At 37.6% G+C, this 21,359-nt stretch overlaps 2 protein-coding genes across 6 annotated transcripts in view; one reads left to right on the top strand and one right to left on the bottom strand.

The window, feature by feature from the left end:
- LOC135833205 (neural cell adhesion molecule 1-like) overlaps positions 1 to 21,359 on the bottom strand; it is a 623,372-nt gene that overhangs the window by 382,866 nt on the left and 219,147 nt on the right. The window lies entirely within an intron of this gene.
- LOC135833184 (rho guanine nucleotide exchange factor 15-like) lies at positions 822 to 20,376 on the top strand. 2 transcript variants are annotated; one of them, XM_065346858.1, is made up of 16 exons: positions 822 to 1,705; positions 10,128 to 10,370; positions 10,565 to 10,728; positions 10,792 to 10,993; positions 11,077 to 11,275; positions 11,382 to 11,554; positions 14,606 to 14,734; positions 15,023 to 15,102; positions 15,196 to 15,382; positions 15,468 to 15,650; positions 15,744 to 15,915; positions 15,999 to 16,209; positions 16,320 to 16,585; positions 16,945 to 17,125; positions 17,243 to 17,450; positions 19,071 to 20,376. In XM_065346858.1, the coding sequence occupies exons 1-16, from the start codon at positions 1,450 to 1,452 to the stop codon at positions 19,232 to 19,234; spliced, it is 3,018 nt and encodes a 1,005-aa protein (XP_065202930.1). In that variant the 5' UTR covers positions 822 to 1,449; the 3' UTR covers positions 19,235 to 20,376. The 2 variants fall into 2 exon arrangements, with proteins under 2 accessions (XP_065202930.1, XP_065202931.1); XM_065346859.1 differs by having other exon boundaries at positions 827 to 1,705; positions 11,080 to 11,275.

Here is a 21,359-nt window from a genome sequence, read left to right as displayed (position 1 = left end):
AAGAGGAGGAGGAGGGGGAGGAAGAGAAGACTACATACATTAAGCGGAGAATACAAACTGAAATTGAAAGATGATTGCGATGTAGCCGTAAGTCATAGGTAGAGAGGTACCTGTTGGCTGGTTGCTTCTCTGGTACATATTGTATGTACTAAGACGAGTACCTACAAATGTACGTATTGCATGTATGTAGCTATTGTATATGCGCATAAATACATAGACATTGGACAATGGACAAACTGCGTTACTACATACCTTATACGGCGGGCGTAGTGGCTCTGGATTAATCTACAATGTACTTTCAAAAACTTTTTCCCTGATTTCGATTCACTTACTCTCATTTTATCTGATTTTTTTTCAACTTTGAGGGGCTCCACACGTATTTGAATTGTGTGCATTCAAGTTATAGTGAAGGAACGCGGACGCAGACGAAAGTGGCATGTGGTATGAGACTGCATACTTGGGCTTGAGTAATAAATTTTGGATTGCGTATACGATTACGCATAGGTCGTCGTCTTCGAGCCCATCTCATCAACCTATTTCCTAACTAGTCGGTTCAGTGTTAGTCATAGTACCTACTCGTAGCCAAGCCACGCGTTCGTACGTCAGACGTCGGTTCTGGTTCTTCAGTGAGGCTTGTGGATTATGGCAAGGCTCGTGGTTTACAGCTCACCGAGAGCTTAGCATAGCATAGCATAGCATAGCATTGCACATCGATACAGTACATTCACAGCTGTTGTTAGACGCCTACATATTGGTTATGTTTTTGGTGTAGGTATCGATGGTATAGCGTTTAGACGTTGGCGTCAGCGTCCGTGGCCGCCGAACTAGCGGCCACCATCGAGTACCGAGCCGAGCGGAGTAGTAGGGCAGTGAACACTCGGCAGTGCACGGCGGCGTGTCGTGGCTATATCGCGCGTCCGCTCCGCAGTTGGAAGTTGAAAAATAGTGAAAGTTGTTGCCATAATGACGAGTCTCGTTTGCATCTGTGTTCGCGTTCGTCATCGAATGCGAGTTGGATAATGAAAAGCATTACTTTTGTCTCAACCTGTACGATTACCATCAGCATCAGCGCCAGTTCGCCAGTACCGTCGACCATCGACCATCTTACGTGATTGTTGCGGCGTTCAAAGTGTATGTGCGTATCGTAGATAGGTATATATCGCGAATCTGTATACCTTGTGGCTGTGCTTGGCCACTGGCCAAGTGGCCAGATCTTTTGTTTGCTTCGCGTCTTGTGTGACGTTTTCGATCAAAGCAATTTGTTAAGTGCGTCTGCAGAGCTTGGCGACAAGCACGCGAGTGAGGACCCACTTGTCTGCTGGGATCATCCACCACAACAGACGAACAGTACCTAGTGCCAGACAGAGAGTCCAGCAGTCTACGAGCACATCCACTTGATAGTTGTTGAGAAAAACGCAGAGAAAAGTGACAACCGATAACCGATGTCCGATGACCGCGTGGACGTATTGCAATGCAGCCGAACCCATGCACGTGCAGACGCCACCGCAGCCGTCCAAATACACGCGCTCGCACTCCGATTGGCTATTGCATCAGCAGCGGCAACCGTCGGCGTCGTACCGAAGCCGAAAGTCCTTCGTGAGCACAGATGGCGGCTGCCATGGTCACACCGATCCTGCTCCTGCATCTGCACCTAAAGCCATCGTGCATCCGCCATCTTTCAGAAATTCCGCCGCTGCACGACAAGGTTTCAGATTATGTTTTAGTCGCAAACGCTTCGCTATTCGCTATGCTAACATTCAAACTGACGATGATATCGTTCAAAAATGCACCATATTCGTCTGATAGCTCTCCAGTTTTGCCAAAATCAAAATTAGCCAATTTGAAAGATCCTGATTATTTACAATAATGAACCTGAACCTGACCCTTTCATTATTCGGGATCTCTCAGGTTCAATGCCAGAACTGCTGGAAACTTTTTTATACAGGGAGGGTCATTCTCACATCATTTTTTGAAAATTGTTTTGAAAAAACAAAAAATAATTTTATGTGTTCCCAATACACCAATATCTTGGCATTATTGGAACCACTGAGTTCAATTTTTCGAATTGTTACGACTTTTGAAGGTTGAAGGGTAGTTAGTTCTGAATCCTAAATAAGATTTGGGGAAGCTGAGGAGTGAATCTCAGATCTCTGAAAAGTTGAAGGTTTGAAATTTTTGACTCGTTTATTCGAGCCCAATCTGCCACATTGAAACTGGGATTTTTTCAATTCGAAAAGAAAAGGGGCAGTTTGATCTTTTCTATTAGTATATAGGCACAAATTGAAAATCTAAAAGTAAATACTTCGCAAGAGTAAAATTTTGTAGATATTTTTCAGACTGATCTGTTCACAATTTCACGACCCTCAAAGGCAAAGAAACGTCTCATGAAAAATTGTCTGAGTAATTTAGCATCCATTCAGTGTGTCTCAATTTCTGTATCCACCAAAATTTATGCCAATATCATCACAAAGACGAAGAGAAAAGAAATTGAACCCAACCTTGATCCGATCCTTTATGATCCCCGAACTGAATCTGAACCCTGACCCTTAATCCTGGTCCTCTATATTGTGCAGGGCTTTCTCTAAAGAAATTTTGGAGCTGCACAAACTTAGATATAAATTGAAGTAATTTTCGATCATTATTGCAATCCAGATTTTTCTGGAGAGGGGGGAGGGGAGGTGGTTGAAGGTGTACACAGAAAACCTCATTATTATACATAAATGTAGGGATAGGATGATGAAGCTTTGTAGAAATATGGTACTTGGGGCCGTTCTGACGCGATTTTTCAGGGGGGAGGGGGGCATAAAAATGCCAACTCAGGCCTTTTTTCCCTTGAAATTTCCTACTTAGAATTTTTGAAGAATGAAATATACTTACAGGCAAAAAAAACTATAAAAAGCGATGTTTTTTGTCTGATGAGATACCAAACTTCGAAGAAGTTTATCATTTTGGTTCAAAATTTTGAAATTCGAATAGTAGATAATTTTTTTTTGAAAAATTGAAAATGAAAAGCGAACGAGCCCGACTGAAGCGAGGGCAAAAGTTTCCGAAAATTAGTATCCCCAGAAGCATAAAAAAATGGAATTTGAATGATTAATTTAAAAAAAAATCTAAGATTGAAAAAGAAAAGCAAATGACCCGAGCAAAGCGAGGGCGAAAAACTCTCAAAAATCAGTTTTTCAGGAGGTATAAAAAGCGATGTTTTTTAGTGTAACGAGTTACTTATAAGAAGTTTATCATTTTGCCTCAAAATTTGAAATTTGAAATTATGATTTTTTTTCTTTTTTTTAAATTATTTAAAAGTGAAAATAAGCAAACTGGTTCGAGCGAAGCTAGGGCAACAGCTCTCGAAAATTGATATTTCGAGAGATATGAAAACGATGATTTGTTGTGTAATAAACAAAGAAGTTTATTATTTTTACTTCAAAATTGTAAAATTTGAATGATGATTTTTAAAAAATTCAAACTTGGAAAAAAATTGAACTGCACAACCCAATTTCCAACTGCACAACCTTTTTTTGGAGCTGCAGGTTACAAGAAGCTCTGATATTGTAGATCCGATTGTTCTGCCAAAATTTGCGAATCTTCTACACATCTATAATGTATGTACTACAGAACGTAGTTTAGCTGCAGAATCACAACTTGAAAAACCCAAAAAACCGGTTGCATAACGTAGGTCTAGGAACATAATTCAACACGACGTCGCAGCGTCACCGTCATCTTCGCAAGTAGCTAACCACAAAACGCACACCGTTTGTTACATACAAATCGTAACACTCACGGCCCGGATGCGCCAGTTCAAAATTAATGCATTTGCATTTCATACTCGAGCACAGGAGCTAATACAACGTATAGCTGGACACATAAGACACATATTGCGCAGCTCCAAAAAATTACTTAGCAGTTGGAAAAAAATTGTGCAGTTCCAAATAATATCATTTTGAAAATTTATTGATGGAAAACTACAAAAACCTGACTATTATCGAGAATATGATTTTTTTACTTTCTTAAATTATATATTTTCGAAAATTTTCCCACTCACTTCGCTCGGTCCATCTATTTCCATGCTTCAGGATTGGAATTTTTAAAGGCCAATGCTGTTTAAATTTGAAAAATGTACAAATCAGCCAAATCATGTTCTCACAATATTAGAAATTTGATTTTTCAGTTTCTTGAATTTTATAAATTTTCCAGAGCTTTCTTAACTCGGGCCAACCTACATGCTTGAATTTTCAAAACTTCCAATTTCTAAAAATTAATTTTCAAATCTAAAAAACATCCATTCCAGCTAAACATATTCTCACCTAAAAAAAAAATGATTTTTTACTTTCTTGAATACAAACTTTTAAGAGCTTTTGCTCTCGTTTTGCTAGGGCCAATCTACTTTCAGTTTTCGGAATTGGGATTTTAATTATGTACATAGGTATTAATTTTGTATTTTAACGTACTAACACATTGATTTTTTAATGATTTATTTCGCGCTTTTATGACATTTTCGCAGTTATTGCCAAATTCAGAAACTTTTCAATTTTTAATTATTACCATTGATTTTTGTCAAATTGTATAGAAATTGCAATGCTCTTTCGGTGATTTCCGTTTGCTTTCATGATTTATTTCGTAATTTTTATTGAATTTACGCATTAATTCATTACGAAAGTATTTTATTACAAAACTACGAAAGTATCATAATTGTTACATTACGAAAACGACATATAAATTCTATTTACAAAAACGCAAGTCATAGACCAAATTGGCTTGATAAATATTACGATTAAACCGGTTTGAGAATTACCCGGTAATAACGAATAATAAAATATACATAGGATTTTATATTTTATTCTCAATACTTTCCCTAATTCGAAAAACTACAAAGGAAGTAATTTAGGAGGAAAGGCCTAGTCTCTCTCTCAGCATAACGAAACGAATTCGAGTTAATGGTTTCGTAAATATATCTGCGAGCTGGTCCATGGATTTTACATGTGTGACGCTAATCATATTCTGCTGAACTCTGTCTCGAATGAATAGGAACTTTCTTTGAATATGCTTAGTACGACTGTGCTGCTCAGAATTATTTTCAGCTATTCTTTGCGCATTCTCGTTATCGATCTGTAAAACCGGTGTTGAATTTAAACCAGTCAGTTCAGAAAAGAGGCGTGATAACCAAATAACCTCTTTTGAAGCCTCGTTTGCTGCGATGATTTCAGCTTCACAAGTGGAGTCTGCAACCAAACTCTGTCGGCGACTACACCAGAGTACAGCAGCTCCAGCATACTTGATAACAATACCGGTAGTTGAACGGAACGTAGTTAAACAACCGGCAAAATCCGCATCACTGAAGCATTTTAAGCTATCGTGCTTCGATTTTGATTTATAAATGAGTCTGAGATGAATAGTTCCGGATAGGTATCTTATTACTCGTTTTAGACGTCCAATATCATCACTGGTTGGGTTTTCAAGCGAACGAGATAGAACGCTAACGGAGTAAGATATATCAAAACGAGTACCTCTCGCTAAATAGAGTAAAGCTCCAACTGCTGATCGGTAAGGAAAGTTGGAGACAGATACTTCGTCAATATTACCGGAACTTGCACCTTTTTCCATTGGAATGATAGCCGAATTACATCCACTCATTCCAAAACGATCTACAATTTTGGATACGTATGTAGATTGGTCTAGGGCAATATCACCGTTTTCTAGTTGAGATATCCGAATGCCCAAGAAATAAGATGCTGGTTTTGATACAATTTTGAATTCCATTTGGAGTTCTTTGAGAAATTCATCCAAAATTTCTTCTTCGGTACATATGGCAAGACCATCATCAACGTAGAGCGCAAAGATGAGTTTAATTAATCTGCCATTACGACGAATGTGTCGTATATAGACACACGGATCTTCTTGACTACGTTCGAAGCCCATCTTCAACATATGTTCGTGAAATCGATAATTCCAGCACCTGGGGGCTTGCTTGAGGCCATACAGACTGCTGTTGAGCAAACAGACGCGATCTGTTCCATCGTTATACCCTTCTGGCTGCTTCATATAAATTTCACCATCGATTTTACCATATAAAAATGCGGTGGATACATCGAACTGACGGACGCTCATGTTTTCTTGAACTGCAATTGCAAGAAGTAAACGAATCGTATCTAGACGAGTAACCGGAGCGTAGGTTTCATTATAATCGATACCAGGTTTCTGTGCGTAGCCTTTTACAACCAATCGTGCTCTGTACTTGTCAATTGAACCATCAGAGTTTTCTTTGATTCTAAAAACCCAGCGATTTTGCAGTACAGATTTGCCTGTAGGGCGTTCAACCAAATTCCAGGCGTTGTTTTCAGCCATAGATGCCATTTCAACATCCATTGCACGTTTCCATTCTATATGATCACTGTTCTCAACAGCTTCTCGATAATTGTTTGGTAAATTATCGAATTCAACCTGATACGCTTCAATTTCGACACAGGAAACAAAATCATCAAATCCAAATCGTTTCGGTTTGATTTGTTGACGATTAGTTCTTCTGATTACTTTCCCGGATTCTGTTTCATCTTCCGAATCGATATCCCTATCAAGGACGCTTCCAGTAGGAGTAACTGGTGATTTTATTTCCGTTTTCGGAGTTCTCTTGTCAGATTTCGATGACGTTTTGGTATCTGACGTTGGAGTGTTAGTTTTCGGAGACGTTTTTACAGATGGAGTTGAAAGAGGAGAAGAAGGCGCCGACAAGCTTTTAGTTTCTTCTTCAAAATCGATTTTCTCTTTTTCAACACAATCTTTGATAGGCAGTGTAACTCGTTCGTCACAGCCGCGTATCTTTTCATTAAAGGTGACGTCTCTGGACAAAACAACATCTCGATTTTTCGGAATATAAATCCGATAACGTTCATCGCCATCATAGCCAATGAGATAACCAACAATGGACTTCCGATCCATTTTCTTACGCTTTTGAACCGGAATATGAACGTAGCACTTTGCACATATGATGCGTAGATGTTTCAATCTTGGCTTCTGCCCAAACCACAGTTCATGAGGCGAACGACCTTCAACTGATGAGTTTCCAAGACGATTTAGAAGGTAGGCAGCAGTTGAAACGAGCTCCGCCCATATTCCAGGAGGTAGGTTCAAATCAGGATTGGAATATTTGAGTGTACGGGCCATCTCAACGATAGATCGATTTTCACGTTCCACTGAACCATTTTGCTCAGGAGTATAAGGTGCTGTTAAACGCTGATAAACACCATATTCACGTAATACCGATCTGACTAATTCGTTATCAAACTCTCCTCCATTGTCACTGAGAAATTCGACTGTTTTGTGACCAAGAGTGCTAGCTTTCGACAATACCTCGCGAATACAACGAGATATAACTTCCGCTGATTTTTCTTTTTCGACAAATACGTGCCGAAAATGAGTGTAATGATCCTTGATCACGATCATATACTTTCGTCCACCAAACGATATATCGAACGGTCCGCATACATCACCGGAGATTATTTCACCTGCTGCTTTGGGTTGAGGACGAGTACCAAATGGCAACCTGTGAGCTTTCCCGAATTTACAAGGTTCACACACATCTGTATTGGGTTTTGACTTGAGATTGATACCCAATTCACCAAGTTTTGAGCGCACTTGGTTTTTGTCAATATGACCCCATCGCTCATGGTACAGTTGAAGTATTCGATCACTATCTATGACGCCTTCGTGTACATAAGCTTCCGGTATAATTGTTTCACACGAAGCTTTGTACAAAGTACCATTTTCCGAACGAGAACCGGTGAAAATAATCTTGTCATTGATTTCTAACTTGCAGGAGAGTTGATCGGACGTAAATACGCTATGAGGAACTCGATCGTGTGCAGCTAATACAGAGATTAAATTTTTCTGTACTTCTGGAACATGCCACACATCTGATAACGTAAACTCTTCTGCTTTTCCATTTACAACGCTAACTACGTTGATAGTACCGCGACCTATGGCTGATAAGCGACCACCGGCAGCTTTCACGGAATGATTACTTGATAACACCTCGTAGCTAGAAAACCACTCGCGGTTAGGGGTAATATGTTTTGTAGCGCCATTATCTATCCACCAGGACGAATCTTCGGATGTAACAGTGTAGAGTTGTTGACAGTCTGCTACTAAAACGACTTTTGTATTTGAATCAGCTTCAGCTGACGACACATTTGCTTTCAACAGTTGTGTTGGATTCAAATTACGGTCGTTTGCTTTGGCAGGGTAAGGGGGTTTTCCATCGGCGATCCATTTTCTACATCTCTTCAACCAATGACCCTTTCCATCACAATATTTGCACTGTACATTAGTTCTACTCGGATCAACACGGTTGTTAACTGAGCTATTATCAACCGGTTTACTATTACTTCTCGGAACATTTTTCGTGCCTGTACGAGAATAAAATGCCTCACTTGACGATGTTGGCGTAGATAACGGAGTAACGTTACGTTCGTGTGTGATAAGAGCATCTCCGAGATCATCTAGCTTCTTATCAACTTTCGAATTCAACAGTAGATAACCGGATTTGAAGGAATCGAACCTTTCAGGTAAAATATGCAATACTTTCGAGACAAAAAGTAATTCAAGCAATTTTTCTACTGAGTCAATTTTTCGATTTTTAATACCAGATAGAAAATCACGATACTGGTTCTTTATTCTAGCTAAAACCGATCCGGCGTCTTCACTTTCTTCCCAGATTGTACTAAAGAAATTCAGGCACTCTCGAAACAATTGATCTTCGGCCTTGTCATCGAATTCTTTAGTTAAAATTTTCCAAGCTTCCGTTGCTGTTATTCTACCGGCTATCCTACCATGTAGTTCTTCGGATACGCATTGAGAAATAATAATTTTTGCTTGAGAAGAAGACTTGTTCCAAGCGATGATTTTCTTTCGAATTTCAGCTGCATCTTTATCAGTGGTTGTAGAAGTTGGTTCAGCTGGGCATTTGTTCGTGCCTTCGACTATTCCAACTGCATCCCACAGCTCTAAGACATCAAGTACTTTGTCCTTCCATAAAGGCCAATCTTTAGCACCGGTCAGAGGTTTTATTCCTTTTATAAAGTCCATACTGTGTAGAATTTGGCTGCAACCACAATTCCGCACGAATATACGAATACGAGTTGAAAGTTTACTATTGTAACTGACGATTACAACGAACGAATACTTCCGCGTCAAACGAATTCATAGGCACAGTTTATCGCGCGTCTGAACCCATAACCTATTGAATTTACGCATTAATTCATTACAAAAGTATTTTATTACAAAACTACGAAAGTATCATAATTGTTACATTACGAAAACGACATATAAATTCTATTTACAAAAACGCAAGTCATAGACCAAATTGGCTTGATAAATATTACGATTAAACCGGTTTGAGAATTACCCGGTAATAACGAATAATAAAATATACATAGGATTTTATATTTTATTCTCAATAATTTTAATATGTTTTCAGAAATATTTCATGCAATTTTTGACATTTTTTTTTTTTGGTAACATTTTCTTACTTTCTGTCAAGTTTTATTGATTTTCACGCTCTATTCTGTATTTTTTCTTACTGATCAATTTTTCAGAAATTTTCACTCTTTTGGAATTTCAAGGAATTCAAAGCTTTTAAAAAATTACTTCAAATTTTGACTCTCTCATGCCCAATAATCTTGTTCTTTTGTCATACTCTTGGAGAAACCTTGGCTTCGCCATTGATGTAATGACTAATAGGAATAAGTAAAACGTAGAAGCTCGATGTTTTTGTATAGACCTAAAATTTCATCTTTTGAATGTAGGGGGGAAGAAGCTCTTGAATCAAGGAAGAAGAAAATTTTTTAATTTGTTCTGTGCAGCTCCAAAAATTTCTTCAAATTATGGCCAACTCGCTTTAGTCACCTGCTTACGTTAACTAGACATTGTTGGTTATTGGTCGTTGAAATACTCGTATTCGCACATGTAGAACGTACCCTCCTATCGTGATCGGCTGTTCAGCTGGTGGCTCGTAGCTTACGTAACGTTAACACTTGCACCTGACGCTTGGTCCATTTTGATGGAATTCGCGCCAGGCTGCGTTTCATTCGAGCACGATAGAGGTACCTAACCTAGCTGTGTACTAAATTGTGCAGTTTCCATATGCGCCGGCACCGGATCGACTCGCAGTACAATTTATATCGTCTCCGATGAACCGAATCTATGTCAATATGAGCGTAACTTGTCGCGAAAGCAACTCACCAGTGACGACGGCGACAGCTTGCATAAAAACGTCACTGTTTTGCGATCGGTGTTGTATTTGATGCCGAATTACGAAGCTCAAGAGATCAGTACGTTGTTTACGGCAGACGACGCTAATGCTGATGGATTTGGCGATGGTTAGTTGCGTTCGTTTCTGATTCTGTTTCTACTAGCTACACGCCTCTTGACCAACCTTTCGACAATTGACATTTATACCTATAATGATCGTTAGTTGTATACCCTAATTATTGGTAAATTTATCATAAGAGTCGCGTTGAAAACTTTAAGACTTCGATGTATTCTTACAATCGTATTTTGAACTCCGCTCTAGGTTTGACCAATTTGAAAATGTACCACAAAGAAAGCACTGCTGCCGGCGGCGATTATTTCCACGAAGACCTGTGCGATGATTTCGACGACACGTCATCCGAAGACAATGATTATCCATCGCCAGAAAAAGCCCACCGTTCACCTCCTCCAAGTTCGCGAGCTATGGTAAGTTGACAATGGCAAAATGGCCACTGGCAAATAGGTAAACATGTAATTTTTTGGTCACAGGATAAGAATTCATTGCCGAACGTTCCATCATCGCAAAACATTCACGAATTCATGAAGAAAGCCAGGAAAACTGTGAGGAAAAGTTTGAGCTCGCTCAATCAGCAGATGCGAAGAAGCAGCATGCAGGTACACAATGTTATCACCACCGCCAGGTCACAGTCTCAGCCACAGCTGCCCATTCAAGACCAGATCCAAGATAAAGGTTCGTATAAATTGTACTCGTACTATATGTATGTAGAAGTACATACTAACTTGTCGTTTTTGTACTCTTTTTGGTTGGCTAAGCAGGCTCGCAAGGTAGTCAAAGCGACAATCATTCGAACGGTGCCTTGGCGAAATTGAAAAATGCCACCGGCTCGGTACGATGGACGTCAATCAAAACCAAACTACGACCAAAATATTCGACCGTCAGTGCGGCCAATGCTCCTTCAATTTTCTACTTGAATCCGGAAGACCTTCGTTTCAACGTACCCACCAATAAAAAGTGAGTCGGTTTTTTCTTCGCTCATCGTTGCTTTTGTTGACAGATTGTTTATCTGGATATTATATCTAACTACCCGTATCATCTGTGTGTACTTGTACGAATTTAGAAATGATGATGCGAATGCCTTCGAAAGAGATGGAGAAAAATTAACGCCTCGTATGCGAAGAAGAACCACTTGCTTGGATTTTAATGCGACCAGACCTCGGCCGTCATCTCCACCTCCGCCACCACCTGTTTGTACTGGCGCAGCTCCTGCCAATACACCACGACAACATGCAGGTTGGTACAGACTACAGTTACCCTACCTTTAGTAATTTAGTAACTGAAAAATGGCAAAAAAGTGACCAAAAATTTGACAAAAAGTGATCTAAAATTGGAGAAATAAGAGCAAAGTACCTCGTATGTAGCAACCAGCGATTTTTTTTTCCAATTACCCTCAACGTACTATGCCTATATGAAGAAATTAAAAACACTTTTCGATATAAATTTTGCAATAAGAATCTCTCGTTTTTCAATGTTTGAGCAGAAGCCAACAGTGCTATAACTAGCTACCCTCCTCACTCCAACCACATCACATTTTTCAGTACCTTCTCTAAATTTTTTCTGTCCAAAATGAAATGTGTATTTTTCCATATGCTTTCCTCTTTTCAAATTTAGTTTTCTTCACCTTCAGGTCATCTTTTAGCGAATAATTAATGCCATCGCTTTGAATATTCAGCTTCTCTAAATTTTCTGTAGGTAAGCTTTTGTTTTAAAAACAGAGCTTCTTTTTTGCGCTCAATTTCAGCTTCCATTTTTTGCTTCTCCTCAGCAAGGTAATTTTCATAAATGTGAGCTTTTTGTGCTTCAACTAATCGGTACCAATATAATTCTACCAGAATAATTGCAACACATAAGTATTACAAAATGTTGAACAAATTTGAGGAGGTGGATAGCAAAACGCAATAACTCCATTTTTGGTTTTTTTGGGAAATTAGGAAAAATTGTCAGGAGGGGAAGGGTGGGGGGTCGAGTTCCGAAATTGGTGTCAAATGAAAGGGGAAGGGGCCACAAATAAAATTTCCACTCAATTTCAAAATTTCGGTCACCTGGGTAAGCACAGTGAGGAAAAGAAAAAAAAGTTATTGCGTTTTGAACGCAAATTTTTTTTTTTGGTGTTTTTCTGCAAAAAAACGTATTTTTTATTTGAAAAAATTGATGTTTAATCGAGAATTTTCGATAAAAAACAATTAAAAAACTGGAATGTGAAATTCAAACAATTCCTGTGTGTGATATGGCATTCAGAGAGTGGCAACGAAAGCACCATTTTTTTAAGTAACTCCTACCCAACGATTTTCAGTACCCACCCGATGAAAAAAAACAGTGTTACCACATCTGCGCAACTGAAATGTATAAAAAGTAGTGGAGTTATTGCGTTTTGCAAACAAAATCTCATTTTTCGATGCATTTAGCTCTAAAATCAGACTTGTTTTCCTCGATTGCGCTATGATATTCTACTGATGGACAAAATCTGACACCGGGAATGGATTCCCCGTTGAATTTTACATAAGGATAGATATCAAACTCAATTTTCGTAATTTTGGAGTTATTGCGTTTTGCTATCCACCTCCTCATTTGTAAACGTCAATGAAAAATAATCGAATAAGCTATTAGGTACACATTACACAAGATGATGATGAAAGAAAAAACGAAAAAAGGCCAAATCGCGCGATTGTACTCTGAATGGAGGGAAGATGAAATCATTGAAATCACATTTTCAATTTTCAATTATGCAGGTTCACGTGCCATGACTACGTATTATCTATTCAATCGCAAGGTGGAACAATTACTAACTTCAAAGTCAAAATTTTGAACAGTTGATTTTTTTTTCACTTCAATTTTAAAGGAACTTTGTACCTGCCTGTATTTCGAGAAACGAATGTATAAACAAGCCATCTGCTATTCGCTGATTGCAAGATAGTTTTTGCATTTGCTTTCACCATATTGGTTGATGGTTGCATTGGTTGCTAAGTCTGCTTTTAAATATCAACTTGAAACTGATTTTTCATTTCTTGATCTTTTTTTATAATTTATAAAGTGGAATGTAGGCTACCTAGACATAAGTACTAATTTTTTATCAAAATGAAGTCAAATAATTCCTCCTGAATTAGAACATGTTCGACTAAATAAAATCATTCTTATACACGAATAAAAAAATAATTAAGTTAAAAATGAAATTCCAAATCGGTCCCTTTAGTTTTGAATTGATAAACAGTAATTATTGCTTATTGCCTCAATGTAGAAATACTATTTGTTGATCGAACGCGAACAACTTCTGATTACTTCTTCAAATTTGGCGCCAAAATATTGCTAAGCATTAATCTCTAATTGGCTTCATTGAAATGCTCCAGTTTTTCACAATTTCAACTTTGTCCATCTCATATTCTTTTGCAAATGAACTGATTGGTTCAAATCGTTTGTGTATTTTCCCACAGGGGTTCCCAGTTAGTAGTAAAATTTTGAGCACAATTGTCAAAATAGCTTTTTCTCGGTGGAATAAAATGTGTTGTCCCTAATTAACTGAATGAGGGGGGGGAGTTAAAACAAGTCTGGTGGACCATGAAATCAGCTTTATAGAGGGGAAAGATTGGGAGCCCCTTCATCCCCTTTTGGTGTGCCCACTGGACTTCAAGTAGTTGAGAAAAACAGAGAATCTGACATAATGCCAAAAGCTCACAGAAGTACTAAAAAACTGATTTTCTATCTTTTAGGTTTTTTAGTATACCGGACGAACCGTACGTCCTTGTGAAAATCTGACGATCAAGTGATTCGACAGAAAATTCAATTCTCTACAATTTTGATTACATGTTATTTTTGCTAGGACGCTGTGTTTTTGAGCTGCATGTCATTGAAGTTGGAATATGGTCAACTTTTATTGATTATTTCCCCCAGTTCCTTACTTCTCACTCTGATTGAGAAAAAAAGTAACTCGTGAACTCAAAAATGTATACGAAATTTCAGTTTTTTGAGAAAAACTCAAAAACTAGACATTCTAGAAAAAAAACTAACGACATTACGTCGATTGGAAATTCAATTCTCTACAATTTTCCTCACCTTTATTTTTTCGTAGAACGCTCATTTCCACCTCTAGATCAATTTTAATGAAACCGTACAACTCAAAATGTTTTCCAAACATTGAAATTACAATATAAATCATAGCACATTTGTGCTATGAATGACAAAAAATAGTAAAGTAGGCAAATATTTGCCTACTTTACAATTTTTTGTCATCCATGTAATCGACTGCCAAGTTTGTTGAAACCTCACACACACACACATTTATGTTTTAAGATGGAAATTCTCATACCGACTGCGATCGCAATCAAGATCTCAAGCAACAAGCTGCTATCCAGAAGCGCGATAGTATCGCAACGAGTGATGTCTCACGTTCGCCTCTCAGTTCGTCCAATTCAGATTTGAGTAAGTGTATAATAATCAAGTACCCACGTGTAACGAGTATCGAGTAAATTGTTTGGCAGTGCTCCTACAGTGCTCGCGGTATTTCTGAGGTTGACATTGAGCACAGAGTACTCAGAACAAGAGGACTCGCCGTTGTATAGGTAGATTGGTAGTGCTCTGTCTACCTCTACTTAAGTACCTATCAACCTACCTATCTACTTATCCAACTGCAAGAATTCATTGTACATTGCTCGCCAACGAGTACCTATAGTTATTCATTATCAGCTTGTGATGTTGTGTACTTTACAGATGTGAGTTCGTGTTCTGATTTGCGGTCAAGATTTGCTGACGAGCCGTTATATCAATTTTATACCGAATCTGTAACTCAGGTAAAAAAGACTCACATCGTCATCTGGTGTGAATGCTGACTTTCGTTGGTCGTTTATTTTCATTTCGTTTTTTTTTTTCATTTTTTGGCGTAGCTGACTACGAATGCGTCGATGCGCGAACACGACTCAAACAATTCGGATGATGATGGTTACGCAGAAATCAGTTCATCGACGAGCAGGCCTTCGGCTATGGAACTGATTACACCGTGTCCCAACGGCCATGGCCAGTATCGTTCGTTATGGTGCGAAGTGGACGAAGTGAAACACAGTGGAATTTTGGGTAAGTACTCGTAAATCATTGCATTTCGTGAACATGCTACTTGAATTTGTTTTGGTAACGCAATGTTCGTTGCATATTGTTGTAGAACGGCTCAGCATCAGCCAGCAAAAGCTTCAGGAGGCCAAGTTTGAAGTGATCACTTCGGAAGCGTCTTATTATAAATCGCTATCGGTGTTGGATAAATTATTCGCCAACGATACGCGATTACGCGACCAAAATTTACTTTGCAAAAACGATTGGAAAATATTGTTTGGAAATGTTGCAGCTGGTAAGTCGCAAATCGCAATCGAAGGCAGAATTGCGTAATTGCGTCTACGTATAGTTACTTACGATTTATTTATTTATTTATTTTTTTGAGCAGTGAGAAAATGCTCGGGAATGTTACTATCGGATTTAGAGAAATGTTGGCAAGACGACATAATGCTAGCTGGTTTGAGCGATGTGATTTACGAGCACGCGTCGAAAAATTTCAAAATTTTCGTCAAATATTGCTCCAATCAAATTTATATAGATCGAACATTGAAAAAACTCAGGTCAGTACTTACAAAGCGCACACTACTAGTATTGGTGAAGTACATACTACTCGAAAACGACGAATCTAACTTTTAAATTGCAGGAAGGACAATGTAGCTTTTGTGGAATTGATCAACAGATTGGAAGCGGATCCTATTTGCCAGTCTTTGAGCCTGCATTCTTTTTTAATGCTACCTATGCAACGAATCACCAGAATGCCTTTACTAGTGGACGCCATTTTTTCAAAATTACATCCGATACACGACCAGCCCGATTATAAAACTTTCAAAACTACTCTAGCCAAATTGAACAAGGTACGTCGCCGAAGCTTCGTATCATTTGATCTCGTTTTATATGCCCGGTTTAATTACGAATACAATTATAAAAACTGAAAAACAGATACATAATAAATGCATTTGTGCAGATTGTCAAAGAGTGTAATGAAAATGCCAGAAAATTCGAACGATACGAAGAAATGCTTTTACTCAGTCAACAGTTGGAATTTTCGCGCAAGGACGTTAAAATGTTTTCGGTCGCTTCGAGTTCGCGATGGTTAGTCAAATCTGGCCCTTTGACGTATTTAAATCCACCCGACGCCAAGCTTACCATCACACGCAAGTTGACCAAAAATACCATCAAATTTTATTTCTTCCTGTTCAACGATATACTTGTCATTGCCAAGAAGAAAAGGTAAGCTCAATCCATCCTTTTACGTACACTTTTACCTACATACGCGTACATGTTCACGTAGCACATTATTTACCTACCTAATCTAGGGACTGAAAGTTCAAAAATTGAATTTGGTTTTTGGCTTCTTGAAACCTTCTAGTTTGGTTTTTGTACCTTTTTGAAAATGAAAACTTGGCTATATAGCTTGTAACTTCTAAAATTTGGTGAAAAATACGAAACTTTCAGGTTTTTTTCGGTTTTCTGATAGATTTCAGTCCCTGACCCAATCTACTTCCTAGGATGTAAGGTTACGTACATTTAGACCTGATTTGCAGACGTTGATCATTTTTGTTTCGTATTTTTCTTTTTTTGTTCCTTAGCGAGGACAGCTATGCGGTAGTGGACTATTGTTTAAGAAACGTAATGCAAATGAACCTACTGGATGATTCGCACTCATCGTCATCATCATCGCAGCCGAGTTTAGTCAATCTGTATTTGCCGCATCGATATCTGCTATTGCTGACAATTTTGGAAAATCACGAGGGTAAAATGATCGAAATGGTTAGTACGAGTACATAACACGAAACACGACTTCGATCGATCTGCTATCGCATATCTTGGTACCTACGTATTTACAAGCAATAATAATTTTGACTTGACTATACGATCACGATGCAGGTTTTAAGCTGTGATTCGGATTCGACTCGTCAACGATGGTTGGAAGCTTCGTATTCTCGTCTAACCTCCGATAATCCCGAAGAGAAATTGTACGAAGAATGGGACTGTCCGCAAGTGTTGACTGTGCACGATTACACCGCCAATCAACCCGACGAATTGTCATTGCAAAATGGAGACGTTGTCAAAGTACTGAAAAAAACCACTGATGGTGAGTATACCTATATACCTATAACTAGCAAACTGCCTCTATTTGTACACATACTGTAGGTATAAGCGGATATTACAGGCATTCCGACGATATTTTTCAAAAAAAAAACTAAATAATAATAAGTAGTGATAATAATAACTCCAGAAATTTTTTTCACCAAAAAAGTAGGTAACCAAAAAGTAATCAAAAATTTTCAGTTTTGCAAATATTTTCGTCAATATTAATGCACGAAAATTAAAAGCAGAAAATCAATGCGGGAGAAGGATAGAAACTTCATAACAATCATGAGAAAAAAATTCATAAGACGATCAAAAAATTAAATCATTTTGTTCATTTGGTCAGTTTATACCCATAGAATATAATTTCAAGGAAACTTGAAAATATTCGAAAATAATTCATTAGGTGCATAACTCCAGTAAGATACAGTAGTATAACCTTATAATTTCAAAAAAGACAATTTAGTAATGGCTTTTCAATAGTTGCTGAGATGTGTTGAACCATGGGGGGGGGATGCAAGAAAACCGTTGCCAAAAAGTTGAGAATTTTTGGGAAAATTGGGTTAGTTGGGAATCGTATTTGGGAAGAAGTTGCATGAGTTAAGAAAATCAAAAAATTACCAAAAAGCGTAGACTTTTAGTACTTGAATTTTATAAAACTTCAAAATATTTCGCCCCATCAATTTCCTTTCCTCTGAACAAAATTAAGAGGTTAGAAAAATTGACATCAACTATCAAAAATTTACCTACTTCTAAAGAATTGAAAATTTTCAGCACCTCGTATATCATCGATTTTTCCTAGCTTTTGCCCTCGTTTCGATCAGGCTAGATCATTTTTCTCCGTTTTTCTGACCAAAGATAGCAAAATTAACTCCTTCCATCAAAAATAATTCTGTCCTCGCTTCGCTCGGCAGATTTAAATTCTACAGCATTTCCTAAAATGGAACAATCTACTCGATATCAATTCTAAAAACATAATCCAATCAATGAAATACTTCAAAAAAAATTTTCATTCGCAATTTTCTGTTTCCAACTCTTTTCTTTTTAAAAATGGTCGTTCGAACCACCTCTGCTCAATTAGTATGAAAAATCTTGGTGAGGAGGAGGAGGGGAGGGGGGGGTGTCTGAAGTAAAAAGTTGGCAAAATCTTTCGAGTAAAGTCGGGAAAATTTCAGTCTCACCCCCCTCCCCCCACACATCGCTTCGTTATGCCTCTGAATAGTTGAGAATATTACCTATCAAACCAATCTGAAAAACCAATATTTTCATCGAAATAAAAATAGTGATGAAAATAAAAACGAATTAAGTAAATTGGGGTACAATTATGAATGAATAGAAATCACAACTTTGACATTACTTCGACAGTAAAAGGAGGATTGGGTTCGTGACAAAATAAAAAAGTAGTTTTCAGTTTAAAAAAAGACTCATTATCTGAATTTTTTTTGCATTTTTTTTCCTACAACGAAAAATCGAAAAAAGTAACCTTCTGCTGAAAATAATAACAAAAAGTAACCAAGTTACTTGATAAAAATAACCTAATTAATTAGGATGCCTGTATTACCCATTATTACGAAAGGACCGACCTACCTACTTACATGAGAGATTTTTTGCTTTTATGTTTCAGGTTGGTACCACGGCGAAAGAATACGAGACGGAATTATAGGTTGGTTTCCTGGAAACTATACCGTCGAAGTCGCTTCGCAACATACGCGAGCTAAGAATTTAAAATTACGTCATCGATTATTAACTTTATCGGCCGATTTTTTGCACAATCAACAACAAAAGTAATCACCACAGCAGAAGCCGATTAAAAGTATCGTTGATGGTCAAATTTTTCAAATTTTTGTGGGCCTGTACGAATACCTGGCAGGAGTTCAAGTCACATCCGTCGACGATTAGATAAATATTCTTACTCATTATTATCGTCGTCATCGTCATCGTAACGATAAATTACCTATTTCTTTAAAATTATCATTATTATTGTTCTTCGTTTTATTTATCTCGTAAGTTTTCGCTACTGTGATACAATTTCTACCTACTTATTTTAATCTAAAAATACTCTTATCGCCATTTCTTTTTTGTTTCCATTTTTTTTTCTCGTTTTTAATTTTTTTTACTCTCATTTTTCATTATTGGCTTATGGCTTACGTCTGCAAACACCGCAGGTACCACCGAATAAATTACCTACTTAACACTTACATAAGGTTATATTACGCATGTCGCATACCGAATGTTATCTTTGTTTATATTTTTACATTTCGTTTACATACAGATTAGGTACCTACTTCTTGAGATGAAAAAGAAATGTATTCTCGATTCGATGGGGGGGGGAGGGGGGTTGCCCGTCCACAAATTTCCATGTCGGTTTACGGTCACAGTTCAAAAATTGATTCCCAATAAAAATAAGACGACTTGAGGAATTCGTAAAATCATTTTTCGAAAAATTTCACATTTCGATTTTTTTTTTGTCTACAGCTTTTTACCGGACCTGTAGTCGTTTATTTTGAAAACAAGAACACGTCTCATCATTTTTCATTTTTATATGCCCCGTTTAAATTTCACATACCTATACTTACGCGTAAGTACCTACCTAATTAATTACTTAATTAGGTACTCGGGCGTTAATGTTAGTCAACATTGTTAACCAGGTATATGTTTATTATTCATTTATGCGTTCTTATTTGAATTACTCGTAGGTAGCCATAGCCATAGCCACGTAGTACGTGATGCCCAGTAATTCATTATGTTTCAGTACCTCTGCGCGTTTACCTATTTTAGTCATCGAAAATGGTTTATCTTTAAGTAGCTAACTAGTAGTAGCTTTAATTTGACGTATTTATTCTTTTTTAAATGTCTACTTATCTTATAAGTATGAAATTTTCGTTTATCGTATGGTAGTCAACCAAATAAAGGTGCTCGTTTTCCTTTTTTATTTCTGTACTGATGTGAACTCAGGTATATGCTACTTAGTTTCGTAAAATTTTCCAAAGTAGAATTTAATAACCTGGTACCTAATTGTGTGAATTACACGTACGAATAGGAGCAATCGTTACGTTGTCGTGATCGTGACCGTGTTTTTAGAGAACAGTCAACGTGTTTCGAAGATGCACTACATGCAGTAGTTGCCCAAATCTATAAAAAGACTGCCTTTACCTACATACGTATGCACGTCATCTGTCTGTAAAAGCAGCATGTCGGACTGAAACTCGAATAACTCACTCTCGTACTTGGGTTCGGTGCAATGTATTTTAGAGGTATCTACACATTAAGACTTTGATTGAAATTTAAAACTTCCGGAGTTTTTTACTCATTTTTGTCAGGCAGGCAGTCAGTCATTTTTTCTCCAAATTCGGTAAAATGCACTCATCTTGATAAAAACAGGAAATTAGGAAACTTCGAGCTTCAAAGATACACTGAAGGCTCCAGAACTGCTCAAAATGGTTCGAAAACTGTTTACAATCCAGTTGACATATAAGGTATCCTATCCACTATCCATCAAAGCAAATTTCAGCATTTTTGGTCAATTTGGTTAAATTTTTTAGTTTTTACTCTTTTTAGCCATATTTTTGTAAAAATTTTCGCTATGCAATGGACCAGACCTTGAGAGAAAGGATCAGGAGGAGGAGAGGGGGGGGGGGGTCAAAAATGCTAATATTTCTCGACGTTATGAACTCAAGACTAGACGATTCCGGATGTGTCAGAATTTATTATTCATACTTATGTATTTATAACGCAGTTACACCAAAATTCTTGAATTTTCACTTTTTCAATCTGAAAACTCTTCCAATGGACGAAACGAGATCAAAGTTGAGGAAAGGGGTTCTTTTAGGAATTAGAGTTGACTCCTGGAGTGGGGAGGGTCAATGATGAAAATTACAGAAAGGTCATTTTTTTTTGAATGGACATAATATGA

Source organism: Planococcus citri, chromosome 1 (assembly GCF_950023065.1).
Source record: "Planococcus citri chromosome 1, ihPlaCitr1.1, whole genome shotgun sequence".
In the NCBI taxonomy this organism is placed as follows: domain Eukaryota; kingdom Metazoa; phylum Arthropoda; class Insecta; order Hemiptera; family Pseudococcidae; genus Planococcus; species Planococcus citri.
Note: the sequence above shows the minus strand (reverse complement) of the source record. Positions and strands in the feature narration are given on the sequence as shown.